The sequence below is a fragment of the Apaloderma vittatum genome, unplaced genomic scaffold (assembly GCF_000703405.1).
Source record: "Apaloderma vittatum isolate BGI_N311 unplaced genomic scaffold, ASM70340v1 scaffold1387, whole genome shotgun sequence".
NCBI lineage: Eukaryota > Metazoa > Chordata > Aves > Trogoniformes > Trogonidae > Apaloderma > Apaloderma vittatum.
Window position 1 is genome coordinate 11,445 of NW_009726456.1, and position 22,740 is coordinate 34,184.

The following is a 22,740-nucleotide window of genomic DNA, read 5'->3' on the forward strand; positions in this document are numbered from 1 at the left end:
TGTTACAAGGTGGGGAAAAGGAAGATCCACTCTGCGGTAGGTGAAAATGTGCTATATATTTTTTCTTCTTTTATCAGAAGACCTGTTTAAAAAAACAACAACAAAAAAAGCCCAAACCCACTGCAGCACAGTAACTCTTTAGTCCTTCCAGAGTGGCTGTCCATAGGCTTGTATTGTATATTGGCTGCTTGCCTGAGCTGTGCAGGTGGCACTGGAAGCTCCAAGTAGACTTGGACATATGTGTGCTCCAGGGTGGTCAGTGCGGGTTGAATTTGGAGCTTGAAGTAATGTGATCAAGATAAACGATTAATTAAAGTATAATTATTGTAGCAGAGAGGGCCAGTCCCATCGTCAGTAGTAGGCTTGTGCTGGACACCAGGCGCTCTGTAACGGGGTATGTTATTTCGGAGACAATTCAAGAATTTGGAGAATTTTTGCTTGTATTTTGAGGTTGAGAGTTAGTCTTAAATCCTTGGCATGGAGCAGGAGGTCACACAGTGATGTGTGGTGGTCAGAGAGCCTGCCTGACGGCGATCTCCAGCTTTCGGTGTTGTCTGGCTCTGGGCAAACTGCTTTGGAAAGGGCTTTGAAATTTTCTTCTACTGCTGGGGCAAAAACCATTACAGGATGCTAAACTGAGGTGATGATATGATTATTTTAATTGCTCTTAAGATGTTTAAATGCTAATTTCCATAAGTCAAATCACAGCTTCAGACTAATTATGCTGTACGTTTGGTTAGGTTTTGTTTGATCAGAGTCACTGCAATGTCTGGCTTGAGGTTTATGTGACTCATCTGCAATTTAAATACTTATTGCCAGAATCTTCATGCGTTTAGTACTAAAAAAAAGTGATTTAATTAAAATATTATTGGTAGTGAATCCCTCTCTGAGGGGATAACCCGTAACCCATAACTTCCCTGAAACCTTGTAGTCATTTGCACTGGCAGGCATCCGGTGCCTTTTTGTTTGGTGTTTAGCATTATGGGACAGAAATGTTTAAGGCTGGTGTTTGATGGGTCTGGAAGAGCACCGAGCAAGGCCAGTGCAGAGATGAGAGCTGGAAGGTGCGGCATCCGAGAGAGCCACGCTCTGTGCATTTGAAGTGGAACTGAGAAGCCTTGTCCTCGCTGAGGGCCAGGTAGTGCTGCTGTTGTGCTCCCTCCATCGCTGCTGGCACGCTGCGCTTCGTGCCCGGGAGCGAGTGGCGTGGTGTGGGGCATGGCCCGGGCCGGTCTTGTGGCTCTGCTGCCCGCAGAACTAGTGAGCTGAGTCGGGGGCACTTCGGGGAGGCGAAGCTTTAAAAATGTGATGGCCTTGAAGAGGGTGAAATCAACCAGGTTGAAATTTTGATTTTAGCCTTACTGGGAATTTGGAAGTTAAAATTATCCGGTCCTTTATTCTAACTTTCACTTCTCTCTTACCAAGAGAGTAGTTGTGTTTGCAGCAAAAAATACCTAGACAAATACCTCTTTTTTTTCTTTTTTTTTTTCTCCCCTCACATTCACTTGAAAATAAATTTTCTCTGAGAAGTCTGTCTTTTTAAGTTCTGTACTTACAATTAGCAGCCCAGTTTTCAGAAATTATCTTGATCAGGGACATATTTAGTAGGGCTGTAGAGCTTTATACTTAGTTAATTTGGCAGGTTGCTTTGGGGTGCAAGTTTTCTGTGTCCAAATTCATAAAATTGGGATATCTGGAAGTATGAGCCTAATATTTAGTTTCCAAGTCTGAACTGAAGAGAGAGGAAAAATTGATGCTTCTGCCTCCTACAACTGTGTCACAGATATAGAAACCTCTGCAATAGGACAGCGTATAAATTAGAGAAATTACCTCTCTTTTGTACAGTAAGCCATCCTCAATTTACCTAGAAAGCTGCACTTCTTTATGTGAACATATACACAGCCCCAAGGTATTTTGGGCCCCATCACGTGGCTGGATTGCTTTCATTTTCATCATGGTGAAATTCTTCGAGCTTTGGCACTTGTGTCATTTGTCCATTTGTTCTCAGAAGCCTGATGGTGTTTACGATGAGTTGGTTGGATTCGTTGTGTAACAAGTAACATTGGCTCACAATTAAGAGCTTTTAAGTTATTTTACGTCATCATTGATAAATATTTGAATTGGTTATTTAACTTATGTTACAGAACTACGTACTTTTGTACATAGAAACCTTGGAGATTTTAAAATGAAAGATGAGTTTTTAATAGCACAAAAGTAGTTCCCCCACTTGAAACTCGTGGCCTGCTGCAGAGCCTCTCAGTCCTGCCCTGTGCAACTGGTAAAAGCACCGGGGTACCCGCTGCCGCCGCCACCGCAGTCCTTGTGGGCTGAAGTGTGGGCTCTGGTGAGGCGTGAGGACCCTGCTGTTGGCCCTAAGAAGCTAAACAGGAAATAAGTTTGCGCTAGCTTGTTTGGAAAATACACTTGTGTCCTGATTGCTTGTAGAAGAGAAAGCTGCTGCAAAGCTTGGAAATGTGAATGCAGGATTCTCACTGGCTTTTTCTTTTTCTCTCCCTCTGTAGGTATGGCCTCACAAGTCTTGGTCTATCCACCATATGTTTATCAAACCCAGTCAAGTGCCTTTTGTAGTGTGAAGAAACTCAAACTAGAACCAAGCAGTTGCGTGTACCACGAAAGAAGCTACCCGCAAATCCACGTGAATGGTAAAAACTTCGGAATTTCTCCCCACAGGGTTAGTACATACTTTCAGACTAAAAACCCGTTTGACAGACCTCGAGGACAGAACTTTGTGTTGCAGTCAAATGCTGTTGCTTTAAAAAATATTGCAGGTGCTACAAAAGTGTTAGCAGCGCGGGCGCAGCAAGCTCAGTTGGAGGCACCTCGGGCTGGGACGCAGGGAAGCCGATCGGATATCCTGGAAGGACCCCAGCGATGTGGATTGAAGCGTAAGAGTGAAGAGCTGGATAATCAGAACAGCACGATGCAGATTGTTGATGAACTGTCCATCCTGCCTGCAATGTTGCAAACCAACGTAGGAAATCCGGTGACGGTTGTGACAACAGCTGCGACTTCAAAACAAAGTGGTACAACCGGAGATGGAGATTACCAGTTAGTGCAGCATGAGGTGTTGTGCTCCGTGAAAAACACTTACGAGGTTCTTGATTTCCTTGGGCGAGGGACCTTTGGACAAGTAGTGAAGTGCTGGAAAAGGGGGACAAATGAGGTTGTGGCAATCAAAATCTTAAAGAATCATCCTTCATATGCACGCCAAGGACAAATAGAAGTGAGCATATTAGCGAGACTGAGTACTGAGAATGCTGATGAGTTTAATTTTGTGAGAGCCTACGAATGCTTTCAGCATCGTAACCATACTTGTCTGGTCTTTGAGATGTTGGAACAGAATTTATACGACTTTCTGAAACAAAACAAATTCAGCCCCTTGCAACTGAAAGTAATACGGCCTATTCTGCAACAGGTGGCCACTGCACTGAAAAAACTAAAAAGTCTGGGTTTAATCCATGCTGACCTCAAACCAGAGAACATTATGTTGGTGGATCCTGTTCGGCAGCCTTATCGGGTTAAAGTAATAGATTTTGGGTCTGCCAGCCATGTATCAAAGACTATTTGTTCAACCTATTTACAATCTCGGTATTACAGGTAGGTGTCTCTTTATTTTGTTTTCAACTTTCAGTGGAACAAGGTTTTAGCCTTTATGAACGTTAAAGGCTCAAATAATTACTCTTCCAAATAACCGATAAGAGTAATTTGGAAAACATAAGGACCATCTGAGAATGAAGATCATCCTAAGATGAAGTGGTTGGCTACCATTTTAAATGTGAATACTTGTTCTGGATGTTTTTATAGTGTTATTTTCTTCTCTAGAATTATGTTTTGTGTTGCACCCTGAAGTCATCACTTATTGTAATAGAGACCTCTGGTGAAAGGTTTTTGAAAGGAAAATAGAAGAAAAAAATAGTAGCTTTTGCTTGCTTGGTTAGGATGCCTTTTCTGCCTTCCTAACATGATAGATTTCATTCTGTAAGCAGCTGGACAGTCTATTAGAAGTGCCGTTATTTTTACATCCTGTTGCCAAAGTTTATGTAAACACCGCTGTTTTACTACAGCACTTGTAAATATTTTGCCTAGTTCTTATAAACTCAGTTCTGATTGAGTGCCTTCAGCAGCTGTGGACCTCCGTGAGCTTCTGGAGTTAGTGAGTGATAGGATACTTAAATGTTGAAGGTGATAGTAGATGGATATTTAAAGTGATTTTGGTACATGGTTGCATTCTGCATTAGCCTCAAAATAGACTTATATTTCTGATTTAGTTTTTTAATCTTTTATTTGTACAGTTATTCAGTCTGTGTAAACTGTAAAAGTTATTAGTGTTTAGCATCTGAGGTCCTTTGTTTTCTTTATAAGATGAACTTGTCTTGATTGAAGACCTTTTTCAGTTCTGCTTTGCATTGTTGGCAATAGTATGTCCTGTGTATTGCTTGTTTCTGCAAATTCAGTAAGAAGCTATTAAGCTAGGACAATGAGTAGCTTGAGAAAAACTTCAAATATTTTACAGCTATTCATGTTGGAAGTGAAAGCTTGGACAGTGCAGTTCTAGGCTAGATGAAATCAGTGACTGGAGTTTATGCCAGGAGAAGCTATTATTTGACTGTAGCTTGTAAACAAGAACATTTCATGTACGGTGCTCATGTAAAATATTCTAATTCATCATCTGCATTTTCCCATTACTTAATTACAACATGCAGCTAAAGGTTTAAAAACTACACGAGGTTCGTCAGCAAAAAACTAAATTGGAAAGCCCTATGCGTGCCCACATTGTAATAAAATGTGCATGAGAAAAAATAAGAAATTAAGTAACTGGGGAGTTATTTTGGGGGTGATAGCTGCACACCACTTGAGATAGTATATTTTTCTGAGCCCCTCACTCAGGACAAAAACGTGCAAGTCTTGAGTTTTATGAGGTTCTGGAAAAGCGCAAACATCTTAACATCATCTCTTCCGTACAGATCCGTAATTCAGCAGATACTCAAGATGCGTGATCCGAGCGTGCTTCCTGACATATTTTGGCTTTTTATTTATTGAAGCAATTACAGTTATGTTGAGCTATTGCCACTTTTCCCTTCTGCCTCCTCCAGAACTGACAAAGGGAGAGGCTGTAGGCAGCCAGGCTGGGTGGTCCTATTATAGTACTTGGTTATGGACAAGCTGGTTTCAAATTGGATTTTTCTATTTCAGATGGTTCATTAGACATAGTGGTGTTGTGCTTATTCAGTTGTCTACATGCAAATTTTAGCTTTGGTTTTGTTTTACTTGGGTTGATGTTCCTTTGCAGCTATGCTTTATATAGAATTTTGACATGCTTACTAGTTTGAGCAGGTCTGTGTTGCTGATCAGATCAGTGTGCAACTCCCTGGCACTTTGTGTGAATTTTGGATACTTGCATTGCTTGCACTGATGTGTGAGTAAGAGGGGTTTGTTGTGAATGCACATTCAAAAATACTCTTTTTGGTTGTTTTTCCACAAGAATAAAATTCTTGGGTGCATATTCTTGTCTTGGCTCAATATTTGTACATACTCATACAACATGTGTATCTAAAATTTCCTAGTTACTAAGTTACACTTAAGTGATTTGTAAATATTCAGGGTGTTAAGTAAAAGATCATATTCTTTTATCCTGTAGAGTTTTATAGTCGTTCTATAAAGTAACATTTAAGTTAGCATTTTTTGCAAGTAAAAAGGATGTACAAAAAGAAAAAAGTTACAATCTATTTACTTGAACGGTTTTGATGTTATATTTAAACATTGCTTGAGATAATTTTGACTGACTCAAAAAAACCACAACGTATGAAAGTGTTTTCAGCAGAAATTTTACTTCTGAAAAGGTTTATAGCATGCTGTCTTTGTCGTGGGTGCATGGCTTTGTACCAGTTGAGTGATTCAAATTAACTCTGTGTATCTTGGCATGCCGTTTCTTCTTACTGCTTTGGAAACACCTGACTAGTATAAATGGTGTAAGAAAATAGAGATTTGATCCTAAAGGTCTCAAAATACGTGATGCCAGGACAATTTGAAGAGAAAAGCCTTAAAGAGGAATGAGAAGGGCTTTCAGAGAATATACTACATGAGGATGGAATTTATTTTGCAAGAGATGGTGCTTCTTGTCAATCAAATAAGGAGCTACTTTGTAAAATATAACTGTACACAAATGTTTTTTGTGATAGAAAAGGGTGGGAGTGATAGTTCAGGTTTGACTTGTTTGACTATGACATGTTGAAACAAACCCTTTAAAAAATCAAGCAGCAGTTGGGACATTGGAATATTTTTCTATTTTTTTTTTTTACTCTTTTTTTCCCCCTCCACTTCTCTTAAGCTCAGTGGTACCACGTGTTTAGGTTATTTAGCAAGAAAACATTTGTTTAAATAGATTTTTATTTAAAGCTTCAAGCTCTATTAATCAAATCAGAGTTCAAATTGGAAATGTTTTTTTTTTAAAATAATACTTGTTCCCTACAGCATCTCTTTTTATTACTGTGATCCCATCTGTATTCATGTGTATGATCCTTGAAAATGGTTTCTGTGCTAGGCTGTGTGGGTATTGTCAGGCGCTTTACCTGTAACTCTTACCTGTGGGGATCCCTTCCTGGTCAGAGACGTTGGAGCACAAGACGCCACTTCAGCGGGTGACGGGGGCAGCGCGCGGCTTTGCCCCGGCTGTGGCACTGCGTAGGGCAACATGATGCCAGCCCACCCTTTTCTGATGCGCAAAAGCACACTCAACCAGTCCCAAGAATTTTAAGAAAAAGTAGCGGAGACATTCTGTTTTAAAATTACTATTTTGGGATCTGAGGTCTTAGAACAGGATGGCTTGAAATGCCCTTAACTGGCAGCAGTGTTGGGGTGCCGGGGCAGTTCTGCCCTGGGGGTGACACCAACCTTCATTCCGCTCACCCTGCATCGCCTGTGCCCGCGTCAGGAGGGAGGGAGGTGGGCTGGGGAGAAGGGAGGAACTGTGATTTCTGGCAGCACCATTACCTTATGCCATGGTCATTGGCAAGAGTAGGGTTTGCACTTTCTTTATGGAAAACGTATGCCTACCGGTGTCTGTAGAGGTGCACACTGCATGCTTCAAAGAAACCTAGAGAGAAGTTTTACAAAAGTGAATAAAGAGAAAGGGCTGGTGGTTGTTGATTTTTTTTCCAGTATTGTCACCATGTCTTTTTTTTTTTTCCCTTGTTCATGGTGCCTTTGTGAGCTAATTATTGCAAGCATGGAGAATGAAACAAAGTCTGTGATGTTTATTTTGAATGGTGGTGTCAGTGTCTTGCATCAGAAAGAGGAAGTGAGTAATGAATTGGAAAAATAAGTAATAAGAGGATTAGGACTTAAGAGGAAAAGTACAGGTGAATGGATAATGGGCTAACTTACCTTACTTAGTCTGTAGCAGAAAAAGATGTGACATAATGATGACTGTTGGAGATATTACAGTGCTTTTATATGTGGAGAGATCATAAAAAAAGTGAGACTACTTGAATTTTTAAAAGGGTGTGGGCAAGCAGAAAAATGAAGACAGACTGGATGGAGTGGTGGTAATGATTTCTTGTTTTTCTGTTTCAGCTTTGTCAAGCAAAGAGTAAAAAAATGGTTAAAACAAGTATAAAAATACTTTTTGACATTCATTACCTTTAGGAAACTCCTAGCTGTTACATACTGATAGAAATTACGGTATGGATGTGAAGAAATACTGAACACAGTAGACTGTTTTAAGTCATAGATTTTTATTTTTCTTTGCTTTAAAGATGAAATGTTGTTCTGGATACTCCTTCCCTAAAAGACTGTCTGTACTTAACGTGCCATTTCTATGCTGATGTGGATTTTTATAGCTGTGGGCTAGAGAGATCTGGTATTTGAAGCCTTTTCTTTGCTGCTGGCCTCACACGTTAAGACTGTTGACCTTTTATGGGCGATCTAAGTAGGTAACTAACTATGCAGTGTGTACATTTTGAAAAGAAGGAAACCCTTGCATACAGTGTAGGTGATCAAGCTTTTCTCATATATGGAAATGGTATGATAAGTATGCTCCTGTCCTTTTGGTCTTCTGTGCCTCAAATCATGAGAAGTGGAGTATAGCATCCAAAATGAAAATCTTCTTTTCCTATTATCACACAGTGCAGGCTGTGGAGAAGTGGAATCAACACATTTCTTTAATTTGTAAGTCTGGTGTCTTGTGCCCATCTGGTGAGACAGTTTTCCTGGGGTGAGGTGTTTCGCTCCGAAGTCATTTTCCTTTCTCTTACTGTTCTGAGATTAGATGCCACTGGGGAAGCAGATGTGAGAAGAGGGGCTTCAAAACGGCAGGCTCCAGGGAGTTGTGACCTCCAGGAAGAGTCAGGTGATCTGAAATGGTCAAGGTAGTCCTGTCCATCTGCTCCAGGTAGCCGAGTTACTTTCCATTCTGTTGCTATGAGAAGTGATGGCCTTCGCAGTGTCTTGGGTTCGGAGAGAGCTCCTTAGGTGTCGTTTCTCTTCTTTCTTCTAGTAGTCCCCCAAGAGTCTTGTTTTGGTTTTTTTCAGAGAAAGTTCTGTTGAAGCCTGTGTATAATTTCCCATTTGTGAAATAGCTGTGTGCAACACCAGCGGTTAAGGAATTCTGTTTTGCTGGTTAGCTAACACCCACATGACAGTTAGCAATGTCTTCTGTGCGCTGCTGTTGTCTGTACCACTCAGCCGTTGTTCAGTGTGGGTAAAATTGTGTTTAAAGGACATACAGGTCTGTCTAATGGTAACTTCTCTGTAGCAGAGTTTGCTAACAATGAAGCACTTCCCTTCTGTGATACTTCTCCCACTTGTTGCTTGACTGTAACACCAACTGAACTCGGAAAACGCATCGCTGTGTTGGCATTGCACGTGGGGCGTTGATCGCTGCAGGAGAGCTGTAGAGTGCTGGTGTGTGCAGAGCTTTGTGGGTTCTAGGGTTTGCTGTTGGCTAGGAGGAGTTACTGCTTAACTGTTTCTCAAGGGAAATCAACTTCTTGTTGATTAGATTTGGGGCTGTCTTCTTAAAAGAGAGGATTTTGAAGATGTGACTGCAGTAAACCTTATAAAACTTACCATTCATAAAATCCTTCTAATAGCTAGACTTAACAGTAGCCTTTGCAGGTGTAGGAGTGTGTCACTTGTTGTGTGCTCCGTATGCGCAGCCTCTGCAGGGAGTTGAGCGGTCGTTGCTCCAGTTGCCCGTGTAGCTGCCTCCAGTCTCCCAGGAAAACATCCGTTTTGTCATGCTGTGTCGGATTATGCTGCTGTTAGAGCACAGCTGGAAATTTTACGGAAAATATGTTTTGAGAACAAGCACGCAAGTTTCCTGATGGAAGGGTGCTTCTCTTGGTATCCAGTGGTCTGTTCACAAACTGCTGTTTAGTTTGGGAGAATGAAATGAATGAGGAGCAATATAATTGATCTCCAAATAAAATGGGACACCAGCTGAACCTGTGGTAGGCTGGTGGACAACTGGAGTGATGCTGGCAGAGTGGAAGGTGTCTGGTTATCAAGGGATGCTCGTAGCTTGGAATTGTTTTTCTGCTCTGCTGGTGACAGCAGTAAAATACGATCCTAGTTATTGAGCAATGTGCCCATAAGGGAAAGCAAACGATGTGAGTAGACGCGCTAAGCAGAGTCAACTCATTCCTGGATCGGACAGCGATATCCTCCCTCCAGCTTCCAACTAAGGATAGTTACTAATCAACAGAGTTGTTCCAGACAAAATGCCAAATGTCACTAGTGTTGTGGCGGAGCTCAGAGGGATGGAAAAATTGCTGTTGGATGTGTTCCTGCTGGATGAGAGCAGGCTTTTCCCCCTCTCCTCCTCTTACTGTCCTTTCCCATAAAGAATTAGAGAGGATGGAGGAAGAGTGATAATCGTTGTGCCCTGTGGTCCTGACATTGCTTTCACTTGCCCAGACACTTCTGATGCAGATCGGAAAAGTGATAGGATCTGGTGCAATCTCTTCTCTTTGAAGGGTTTTTGGAAAAAGAATTGAGTTCTGTGGTTTAGTTACCGCTGGGGTGTAGTGAGAGCTGTGTGTGTGCTCTAAGGCTGTTGCATTAGGACAGATTTTATTTGTGACTTTTAAAGCTTCATACTTAGTTTCAGAATAAACCACAAATAACTTATGCTATTTTTCCCCCTCAAATTTCTAGAATTTACTTGATCTGTTGTTCTCCCTCTTTCTTAAGCACATTCCTTAAAAACTAGAAAAAAAGTCATCATGGCTCTAAATTCCTGGAGAGGCTTGTTTTCTCACTGGCTTTTGTAACTTGATCAGATGTAGTCCTTGTCACTCCAGGCACTGCAGAGAACACAGACTGACAGTACCTCCCTCGAATGTTTTTGTAGAATTGTATATTTTCTTTTGGTAGGTTAGGATTGTCAGCAGGATGGGTTATTATGACTCAGTAACACATCAGTTGTAGCTGAGTAACTTGTTGATTATCTTTTTCTAACATACAACTTACAAGCTTTTAACCAGTATTTTAAATGCATGTGTACCAATGAACACCTATCTGAATAGAGATTTTCTTTATAGGGATGTCCAAGGAGAGAAGCGGTGCAAAATCGACTGCTTTTTCAAGTCCACCCATTGCTGTCACATGTCTGAAGTTTCTAAATGAGCTTTATCAAGAGTGGGATATCTTGGTTTTTCTCCCTTCACAATGCCTAATATTCTTGCTCTTTTTTTTTTTTATTTTAAATTTTGGGATTTAGATGTTTAAATGGGAAGCAAAACACCGTTCATAGGGTTTTCTGCCAGTTAGTGAAGCGCAGTGTAAGAACAAGCTAAAAATGCCGCTGTAAACAACTTGCACTTCAACATGCTAGCAGATGTTATTCTATCACTTTGAACTGTGCATCACTGAAGTGTATTGGGATATCTTAAAATAGTCAGGGGTGGTGGCCAGAGACTCTAGACTACTATAGATGGTGAGGCTGTTTCGCTGTTGCAATGAAAGAAGCCAGAAGTACATGCTGCTAAGGTCACTTGCTCGCTCAAGGTCAGCGTGTTCAAAGTCAGCTGCTGTACTGTGAGCTTCGTTACTGTCAGGCGGGTATATAAGAAAAGAGTCGTGATAGTGTAAGGAAGCGCTTTTACAAGTGAATTGAGACACTTAACAGTTTCACCCCCTCTCGAAGGGCTGTCTGTGATTGCTGGTTTATTTTCTTATCTGAGCAAACAGAACTTAATGTCAAGATAAGCTTTTGTGGCTTGTGCCTGCCAAAAAATTGCTCCACTGATTTGGCAACACTTTGCACTTTTTGCATAGTGTTCATTAATTGTTTAATTGACTTCCTAATTTAAATTTCCATGTCTCAATTTCTAGGACCTAACCAAAACCATTGTAAGTATCCTCCAGAAGTGACAGTCTAGCTCACCGTAACTTTATGTTTATGAAGCTATTTGATAACAAACATACTTTGTTCTCTTATTTTCTAGTCAACATAATGTGGTCTCTAATACCTTATTACTCTCTGAAGCAGAAAGTAAGATTAGATTATTTGGTTATGGTGGGGTTTCTTGTATTACTTTTTTATTATTTATTTTGTTTACTTTGTGGTTTTGTAGAAAAAGTCAGGTTTACTGTAAATTTTTCAACTTTTTTTTAATATTGCTGAAGATCAAGAGGAGTTTAGTGGGGGATGAGAGTGAATGTAATTGCAGCCAGTGTTTCAGTTGGTTGTTTTTCTTAGCTAGAGATTTTCTGAGTAACGTAAGCCCTGGGATAACACATGAAGCATTTGAAGGTACCATATTCCTGCTGGAAATTCTAGTAATGTCAGTCCAGATTTCAAATTAATAGAGACAGCAGGAGCAACTACTTAAATCTGAGTTCAGATGATGATTCTCTTGGTCTTTAGACTGCTTTGGTTTGAACAGAAGGAAAATTCATAATCTTGAAGGTGAAAGAACTCTTATTTCAGGGCTTTGGGCTTGAGTGATGGACTTAAGTTTGTCATGGCTAAAATTTTGGGAAGCAGCTTTTATTTTTCACACATTAAAATAGATCTACTGCAACGCGATCCATTTTTTCACTGCACTGATACTTCTGTCACAAAGATTTGTTCATCATACATCTGTGTACTTGAGTGGGGTTTTATTGGATAACTTAATTGCAGAAAATATCAGTGGTAGCTACAACACTATATTTGTAAATACTGTGTGTGTAACTGCTCCTACAGTGCCTGTTCTGAAAATATGGCTGCGTGTTTCTGGTGTAAGAACAGGTAGTACTAGATCTACATCAACGTGACTGAATATATATCATCCCTCTCTCTTCCACCTGACATCCTTGTCTTCGAAGGAGAACTGTGAAAGCTGCCTTCTGCATCAGCTCTCGGCTTCCAGCACAAATGAAGAGGATGAAGCAGATGTGTGGGGGAAGAAGGCTTCTGTGCGGTTCACTGCACAGAGGCTGACTGAGCTGCTGCTCTGCTGACGCAGCCTGGGAAGGGATGTACCACAGCTGGGGGCTCATCCCCTTAGCTGTAGAAATGCAACTGCCGCAGTTGATGAGAAAATCAAGCAGGTTGAACAAGTGCAAATGGATAACGTGGGCATGTTTCAACAGTCAACGCTTGTGTGGGTTCAGACCAAAACCATCAATAAAGTAGTGTCGTGTTTAAAAAAAGAAACCAGTAACAAGAAAAAACCCTTTAATCAATTCTGGCATGAATTGGAAAGTGGTAGAGGCATCTGACAGGAAAGTAAGTATTTGGGATGTATTTAAGTGAAATTAAAATCCCTATGAGTGTATGTTGCCTGAAATGTTCATGTTGTCAAATTTTATATTGTATGTTTGAAGGTTCTTGATTCAACAGTGCTAGCTAATATTTGGAGGGGTTTTTGTATGGACCATTAATAAAATACCTCCTAACAACTGAAATAGGATTAGGGGGCTGGGGGAACCTAAGCAAGAGCATTTTGCAAGGAAGATTGCTAGGCCGTTGCATTTTTGATACCACGATGTTACCTTAATAACCTGCGAAGTGTCATTGTGCTTTAAAATCTTTATTTGTTGGGAATTGGATGGCAACAGTTGTTTAAAGGGCAAGCATAATGTAGTTTAAACCAGTACTACTTGTGCGTGAGCACAAGTGAGCAAGGTTGTGCTGGTGAGGAGAGAAGCAAAAATAATTTTTATCCCTGTGAAGCACTTAGTAAAACTCTGAGTCTCCCTGCAGGCGTAGGTGCAAAGCGTGTGGGAGAGGGGGCAATGCTGTGGCCTTCGGTCCCATGTGCTTGTGCTGGAAGTGGGCAGAAGAACAAGCTTGTGGTACTAAGCCTCCACAGGGGGTGGATGGTGGGAAGGGTTGTTTTCTCTCTGTGGTGTTGTCTAGCTCATTGTGTGGCATGGTATCACTGCAAACAGTCTTAAGCACTTGTGTCTTAACACCAAAATATGATCGTTAGACTGTTAAATAATGGAAAAACCCCACAACTGCATCCATGCTTCTTGGTGAAGGCCCTCTTAAACACTGGAAAATTCATAATACATTGGAGTTCACTTAATTTCTTTGTACTTCCAGAAGTCTAACATTTGACTAGCTTAAAGATAAATTTAGAATTGTGACTGGAATATCTTTCGCGGTGCGCAATAATATGTACTTCAGTGATAAATTATTAAAAATAGCTTATTTGAAAATGCATGGTATCTGGAATTTTATAAGAACGATAAATTATTACATGTTCTGCAAAATGTGCTACATTATCTGGATTGCAGCAGTGTAGGAGCCTGGCTATGAAGCCCTTACTCTTTGAGCAGAATAAAAAAAAGATAGTTGTAGTGCATTTTCAGAGCAGGCAAGTCAGATGTTTTCTCATTTCTTTGTTAAACTCACATCAAATGCTCCATGGGCTTCAGGATGGTGCCTCTGTGCTCGTGTACTTGCCTTTGCCAACGTGAGACAGTCACGTTGGGACAGCGTTACGTGGGCATGGAGCCAGTTTTGGACAGTTTACTTCTCTGGAAGAGTAGCTAGAAGTGAAGCAGAGGGCCTCGGCATTTTTGGTAACAAGAGCCCTAGAAAGTAGAACAGGAAGACATAATTTGTAGATTATCCAGTAGAGCTTCTGACTGTTCTTTGGTTTTCATCTAACCTTGAATTATATCAACAACTTCCACTAAGAAACTATTCTTAAATCAAAAGCTTTTCTGTGTGTGTGAAGTAGCTGGGGAAGCTCTGTAGGTAAAAGTTAGTGTCCTTCTGATTATGCTGAGTAATTTCTGTAGAGAGAGCACTAACGAAAGCAGAGTGCTTAACTGATACTGCAGTCTGTCTATTACTGGTTCTTTACTGGTCTCTCTGCCTTACCAGTAGATGATCTGCAAGTCTTTTGTGTCACTGAATTGAGAGAGACCTGTTTTTTTATGACCAGCACCACATACATCCCTAGCGTTGTCTTGCTCTGTGTCATCTGTGCATTCAACACACAGCCTTTAATATGGGCAGCAGTTGTTCAGCTGTTAAAAACCTACCAAAAAAGTTAAGAATAGGTATTTAGCAAGCGAAAAAGCCTGTAACACTGTAGAATATTGCACAGAAGGATAATGAGGAATTAGCGTGTGTGATTAGTGCCTGAGTACTCCTCCTGCCCTCTGAGTTGCTGTCCCATAGGGACGGTTGCTCGTGGAGCAGTGCCAGGTACCATTTGGGACAGTCAGTTTGCAGCCGTGCAGTTGCCTTCCTGAAACAATAACTTCTGGATTGCCTAAACCTAATTAGCACTAATTTTATTTTGCTTCATCTCTGGTTGTTCTGAGGGTATGTTGGCTACGATTAGTAAGCATTTACATACGAGAAACACCTTTTTCTTTATATTTCTATCTATAACATCCTTATTAGCTTGTGTACAAATGCTATTGAATGACTTCCCCCCTCACTCTAATGTAGAGGTATATGGTGTAAAATTAAAAGAGAAGCCTCAAAACTTAACCTGATATTTCAGGCAGATTTACTAGATTGGGTGGAGGTCATGCCCACATGCTGTTTCCTGTTTTGTAGCTATTTTTTTTTGACATTTCAGCGTTTTCATGCTGCAGAGGATAGCGCTTATGTGAGGCCACTGGCTGACTTCTGCAAGCCTGCATGAAATAACACCGGTGTTTAATACCTGTTAAATCGTTTGGTTAACCAGCGTATATAGGTCATATTCCCCCAAGATAAATAATCTCTATCAACTTTAACCATTTAACGGAAGACAGTGTTACATGAATTAGGATTACCAAAAGCAGAACAGAAAATTTAGCCATTCTTCTTAAAATTTAACTTCTACTGAAGCTACTTACTTTGTAATTAATGCCGCTCCCCATCCCGACCCAGGAGACCCGCGATTTCCCAGCCCATGGGCGCATGGTGCCCACTGTGGATTTCTACGCGTTTCTGGTGGCGGGTGCTCCAGGGCAGGTGTGAGGAGACCCCGCAGGGCTGGGTGCTGCGGAGGAGCCGCCTTCCTGCCGTTGGGAGCTTGGCCGGGGCCGCAGGCTGCCAACCCCACTCTCCAACATGCACCGGGAGACGGCTCCTCGAGCATCTTCAGGATGGCTCCCGAAGAACCGAGTCCCCATGCTTGGTGCAGAATTGAATGGGAACCAGTGCTAGAGCGGGAGGAGGAGGAACCAGAAACGCAGCCTCCCGCTCCTGTGTGCCTTTCAGAAGGCTCGTGTGTTAATTTCGAGTTGTTAAACGTTGTGAAAGGCTGCCATGTGTGGTGGTGTGGTTGTGCTTTATTTATAGGTTCCCCCTGCTGTGTATTACACACACCCATGCCCTCAGTCTTTGTTGTTCGTGAATTGCATTGCTTGTGTGTTTTAAGTGTGCATAAAAGCAGAAGCCCAACTTGTTTCCTTTTGCTGCTGTGCTTTGATTTCAGCTTTGCTTCAGAAGTTTGTAAAGGTATTTTCAAACATTTTTTCCTTTTTTTTCCCCCTGACACTATGCAGTAAGAAATAACTGTCTCTTTTGTGAGAAAAACTTTTTGTTTTGTCCTGCGGTTTGAGGTAAAAGCAAAAATGAAAGGCAGTACACAGGATAGCATGTATTACTGAATCAAAAAGTGCAGGTATTCTGTAGTTTAATGGCAGCTTAATGGTTGTCATCCGAGTGGATTCATTCTTAAGTTATAGGAATGTAGCTCAATTGTTCTTCTGCACAAGACTGTGTCAGTGTAGTTCCTCTTAAAGTCTTGAAATATTTTCTTTGACTTTTTCATTAATCTGTAGAGAATGCTTACAGATAAATCTCTGAAGTTGCTTTATGGATATTGCGTCTGTAACTTCTCAGTGGTGGGCTGTGGGGACAAGTGAAAGCAGCCGTTTTGAAGATGGGTTGTGAAGGGCAGGTTGGAGGGGACACTCGCTGCCTGCAGTCGCAGTGCTGAACTGGGTAATGCAAGAAACTCCTGTGATAAGAAATGAGGTGGTTGCTGAATGTGTCTAATCTAGTGGGGCTTTTTTGGAAAAACTTTAGAGCTGACTGCTGAGCTTTTCTGGCTCACTTCTGAGTGAGCGTAAATGTGCATTTGCCTCAATACCACCAAAACTTTCAGACACTTCACACCAAATCTGACAGCAGACAAAAGTCCCGAAGGTGCGAATACCAGCAATACAAACAGCAGCTGCAGAGCCGCAGGAAGATCCAAACTGGTGATTCCTGGATGGTGAAAAGGAAGAAGCTGGTTGTTATCCTTGCTGTTTTGCAGTAGCCATCTGGCTGGTCAGGGTGTGTGTAGCTCTGGAGTAACTAAATAGTATGCTTGCTGCCCTAGCGTTGTATAGAAGCAAAACAGAGGTCTAGGGTTGTTCATTCTTGTCTGGGGAGAGTCATAGTGCAAATCTGAGAAAACAGCAACAGCAAAGTGTAATTAAGTCCACTGGTTGCTGATAAGCTTGTCCACATTTGTGTGGCATGGCGGCGTATCGTCTTCTTCAGCAGAATCTGGTGCAAAGACCTGTGGAGAAATGTGTGAAAAGCTTCCTGACTTCTAAAATGGAAATAATTTCCTGATGTTTACTAAGAGCCTGTGTTCTTAGTTGTCTCCCCAGCTCATTGCTCAATGCTCACATCTGAGGGCTGGCACTGGTGCTACACGAACTAAAGATGATTACGCACCCAGGGCGGGGAACTTTAAGAAAACCCACACAAGACAAAACACTCTTAACTTACCCCCTCCCTGCAACAAAGAAAAATTCTAACAAAACAAAACTCTCTCTACTCTCTCTTGTTACTAAACAAGAAATCCAAACCCCCTAAAAGCAAGACATCTCCACCCAAAAATGTATTGGGGCTTGGGAAAAGAGTACACCCTCAGAATTGTGTCCAGATAACTGTAGGACTGTCTTCTCAGAGCAGTGCATTGCATATTTAATTTTTCTCCTTTCATATGTGTGTATTTTTCTTTATTCTCCCTTTTAGAAACATTTTTTTTATAATGTCTTACTTGCTTTAACTAGTATTTTGTGCCCAACTTTTTTATGTCTGAGCCTATGAGAAAGTATCTGAACAATTAAAATTAGCCCAGATTGTTCTAAAATACACTCTGCTGCTCGACCTCTGAAGGATGGCCATGTGAGATTCTTCACATTTTTCAGCTAGGCACTGTCCTTGAGCTGCATCATCCTGAGCAGATGCCTCTTCAGGGGATGTCACCACTCCTAAGTATGCTTAGGAGTTCCAGTTCCTGCTGTTCTGCTCTGAAGGAAAAATGCTTTATGCCTGTAAATGAACTTTTTTGGAGGGGGACATATTTACCTTGTTGAGATATCATAATGAGCTCCATGGCTGGGGAATCCTTCCATCACTTGGAAGCGCGTGGGTGTACAGGGAGCAGCGGCAAGTCCTGTTGTGCCTGGTGGGGAACACGCAAGGCTCAGCGTCTCCCGCCGCGGGCCCTTGGGGCACGGATCCGGAGTGCAAAATGGGCACGGGGAGGGTGTGTTTGAACAACTCCTTGTTACGCTGTAGGTAGGGAGCTCTCTGGTCTGAGAATCCCTGGCTAATCTGTGTAATTATTTTGACTATTTAAGTATCTTCAGTTAAGTAGCCAGCTTTGCTGCCTTAATAACATCTTACGCAATTGGACCCTTCCCACGCTCCTTGCTGGCTCAAGGCGATGTGGCGTGGTAGAATTTTTAGTGTGCAAAGGGGATAGGAATTCAAGGGGAGTCCTTGAAAAGGGGCTGTAGGGAACTAAGAGTAGTTTCTTTTGCAAGTCAGAATATCTTCTTCATAAATCTGTGCTGTATGTCAGTTAGTCTATTTAAAGCTCTTTTTTTTTTCCCTTGAATTGACTGTTATTATGTTGCTAAAAAACTGAGAGCTGAAAAGGATTAATACCCGTTACATGGGATATTAATTGTATTAATTAATTATGTGATTAAACATAGTCTTTTAATTCTTTATGAAACTTTTAATTTAAAAAAAATACTTCTACTTTCATACTTTTCATTTATAGTCAAACTAAATTGCCAATGTTGGTTGGACTGTTTGGGTTTTTTTATTAACCATGGTCTTTTCTTTCCTTATTGGGCTTGTATGTGACTTGCCTAAGAAAAATGTTAAAACTTTGTCACACTTTGAAACCTGGCTTGTGGAACTTGCACAGCTGACAAATGTATGTTTGGGGTAATGTGTTTGATACGTTTTACAAAAATAAAAGTAACTATTAGACATGCGTTCCTGTGAAACAACAAATATGTTTCAAGTAGACCTAGCCTTCCTTTGTAAAGGGGAATTCTTTCTTTTCTTAATCTCATTACTTCTCCCATATCAAACAGAACCCAGTCAGTAAAAGGTGGGATGAGGCAAAGGGCTGCACAATACACATGTGATTCTGTAGTAACCTTCTGAAGAATATAAAACCAACTGTGAATGATCAAAGATCCAGTCAGTATCCATTTTCTGATAGTGACAGATAGCAAAAGCCAGAGCCAAGATGAAACAGCAAAGAAGGTACTTTTGTTTTGATAGTTTCCTTAGGTTGGACCTTCTCTGTCTAGCAGCACATTAGAGGTAGTGTTTTTCTTTCTTTTTATGTATGTATGTATGTTTTAGGACATACACTTCTAGTACGGTCATATCTAGCAGTGGAACTCCACTCTGCAGTGCAGTTGTGTTTTATGGAATAGATTTTTTATTTGTTGTATAAACAGGTCCTGATAAGGGGCTGCTCTATGGTGCAACAGTTTTATTGCATGAATTGCAGTGCTTTGAAATGTGATAGTTGGCTGCTCATGTTGCTGAGCCAGGCAAGAGCCCAGGAAAATAGGGTAAATTGTGTTGGAAAGATGGTCTCATGAAATTTTCCAAGTGGCTCTGTTCGACTACAGAAGGGTAGTACTTCTTGCCAGTACGGAAGGAGGGAACCGTAACTTGTTTTCCAAGTCCTTTGTCTGCAGCTAGCACATCAGCCTGGCCTGTCCCTAACGACAATTTTTCTTTGGATTGTGTTCCTTGCGTATTTGAGCCTTTTTGGTTATTCCCCTCTGGCACGTGGTAAGGACATTTTGGGGCCCATGGTTAGGCAGGCCTGTGCCCTGCCTCCCACCCGATGTTATTAACATCAGGGAACAGAGAGTGTTGCTGGGAGAGGAGAAAGGAAGTTAGACTTGAGAATTCCCCAGTCTGGAACCAGTTGGGGTTTGTTGTTCCTGTTATTAAACCTAGCATTAAAATCCATTCTGTTTCGCGCAGCAGGAGCAAACAATGACTCCGCTTTAAGTTTACTTCTTTCTGATTTTAGTTACATGCCACAGGTGAGAATGAGAGAACAGAAAAATCGAGGGCTATCCTAGTGTTGATAAGGCTGTTGGTGACTGCATGAAAATGCGGGTTGCGCAGGAGTTCCTCTTCTTGCTCTGCCTCTGCGTTGCCGTCCCGCGGAAGTGGAAGGGCGAGGGAGGGCTCCACAGAGGTGAACGGCGCAGAACAAGATGTGTTTCCCAGTAATAATGCCCTGGATTTTGTGCAGAAAATATTATTTTGAGGTAGGTTACTTCTGTTCCCTCTTAGCTAATTTAGGAGGTATCTCCTGACATAGGAGGTACATATCTCCTATGTGTGGCATGTGGATTAAGAAGTGGGTGGAGAAAGTGAATTTACGTATCTGTGACTGTTGGTTTTGATAAGAAAAACATTTTCATGAGAAATGTTTGCTGAGAATGCAGAGCCCAATTTGCTTTCCCTAGAAGATGTCTAGGAGTCAAATTCTAGGTGAGAGCTTTCACAACACTGAAATTGAATCGTCTTTTAAACTAAAAAAAAAAAAAAAATATTAAAAATTAGATTTAATTTCTTGGCTGCAAAATGTATTTAGCCTTCCAACCTGTGACTGCTGTACGGTCTCATTTCATTAGGGCAGGTAATCCTGTGTCATGCATCTCTTGAATGTTCTTTGCAGCAGTTTTTTTTAGAGCACTTTCGGAGCAAATTCATGATGAGCTTGTTGTAATAGTTGCACACAGGATAAAGAAAATAGCTTGTAGGTTTGTTCTGGAAATGATGACTTGACAGTAGCCTCTGGCAGTGGAATTTAGCTATCAATAGTGTGTTAATCCAGTTAAGTAGACAGCCTTTCATAGGGAAATAGGAGTCATGTGTTCTAGCGAAATAATTACCTTTAAAGTAATCATGCAACTTGTAAACATTGCCTTGATATTTTTGTGATTTCTTTTCTTTGACATGATTATGACCCAGCACTAACTCCTTACTGAAGCGATAGCACAGGCATTGGCTTTGGGTGGTATTTATTTCAGAACATTCTTACCTAACACTGTGTTGATATGTGTAAGCATTGACTTTGTCAGCTAGTTTTGGCCCATTCCTGTTCACTATTTAGAGAATACCAAACGTTATGACAATTGTAATTACACTTGTTTTCATACGCCGCTTTGTAAATTGCAGAACGCTTGCATTGAGGCACACTGATGATTTGGGGAAGTTAATGGAGCCAGTGCTTAGTGCTTTACCTGCCTGATGGGGTTGGTGTCCCCAGGAGTGAGTTTTCACCTCAGAGTTCCCCTGGATACAGTTCAGCTCCCACTCTCTTCCCCACCCAGGGGTACGGGCACTCATTCCACAGTTAACATACAGTTCAGATTGATCAGAAGGAAGGTGGTAGCTGGTTAAATGCGTGATGACTTACTGCAGTGAACTGTAGTGTGACTTCAGCCTGTCAGTTCATCGGTTTTTAACATACGTGGTTTTTTTTTTTTTTCTGTGATGAACAATGAAACAGAGAAACTATGATTTCACTTGTCTCTCATTTCAGTGGGTATACGGGCACCAGTGGGGGAGTAAGAAATACACAACACGGTGAGGTATGTGCTTATTCTGTAGAACAAAGCCTATTTTTGGTAGCTCTGTTGAAGTTGGTGGAGCTGGTAACAGTGTGCCTTGTTAAGATTGCTGTGCCATTCTTCATTAAAAGATGCGGCTATAGAGTCCTGAAACCTTCCAGACATAAAACATTTGAGCATAATTTTTTGTTTCAGATGTTTGAGGCTGACTGTAGGGTTTTTGTCTTTTTTTTTTTTTTTGTTAATTGTTTTTTCCCCCCTGATGAAACTAAACAAACAGAGGTGAACACCCCTTTGCTCCTGATCTTGGCAGATAATATCTGGTGATGCCTGTTGGGTAGCTCAGCGTGCTGCTTGGGCATTGGAAAGCTCATGGAAGGACGTGAGTGGCAACTGGTCATCTGCCACCGTTCCTGTGGACTGCATGTAAACTTAAACTGAAATCAGGGGTATGCAATGGATAGACTGTTTTTGTAATGTTTAAAATAATATGGAAGATTTAGAAAACAGTCTGGCATCCTTGAGAAGCATTCACGCCTGCAGTTTTACAAATCATGTAAACATGTTTACATTAACTGCCATGGGTCCCTAAATCCACTCCGCTGTTATGGTTACTACTTGCAGAATTGTGTACAATCACTTATTCTAGAGAACTGTACCACCCTATGGAGAAAACTTAGTAATTGTAATGCACTTTATTGCTGTGCGATGCTCAATAAGCCTTAAAGTGAACACTGTAATATTACACTGACCATCCTTGGAGAACGTAAAATGGTAGCAGAGTGTAATGATCTCTGTTTCGAAACAGGATGATCTTGCCTCTTTTTTCAGAAGACAGTTGCTTGAGATGTTGAAGTGTAAGCAATGACCCCTTTCCTTGGTACTTTACCAGAGCAGCTTTTTGTCTTTAGGTACTCACAGTACTGTACTAAGATTTGATAAGTCATTCACATACTTTTTTAGACTATAGCAATTTTTATCTTCTGGTTAAAATTTCTTCCAAAAAAATGCAGCTTTTGGGACTTTTTAGACGTCTGCTGGGTTTTATGTCTTTCCCAGTTGGTTATTTTTAGTTATTCATGTTTTTAAAAAAAAGCTGTAATCTTGAATCATAGTACAAAGTGATTTGCCTGAGGGCGTTTGCAGCATCAGAGCCAGAAAATAATAATAATAAAAAATTTGTCACTGTCATCTAGTCTATTTCTCAAATGACTAATGAAAATATTCTTATTTATCATTATGCTCTAATGGACTCTTTACCTCATAAGGTTATGTTACTAGCCTCGTAAGTCTCTTCTGTTTTGACTTTGATGTAGATGGGATGCTGTTCTTGTTTCTAACTAGTTATTCTCAAGAGATTATTTCTGCATAAGGCTTCAAGTATTCCAGCATCTCAGCAATTGTTTGATAGTGGAT

At 41.0% G+C, this 22,740-nt stretch overlaps 1 protein-coding gene across 1 annotated transcript in view; it reads left to right on the forward strand.

Moving 5' to 3' along the window:
• The first annotated feature begins 2,524 nt into the window (after positions 1–2,524).
• HIPK3 (homeodomain interacting protein kinase 3) overlaps positions 2,525–22,740 on the forward strand; it is a 50,752-nt gene continuing 30,536 nt past the window's right edge. The window contains exon 1 of the mRNA XM_009873268.1: positions 2,525–3,618. Coding sequence (XP_009871570.1) covers positions 2,525–3,618 — 1,094 coding nt within the window. The remainder of the gene's footprint in view (positions 3,619–22,740) is intronic.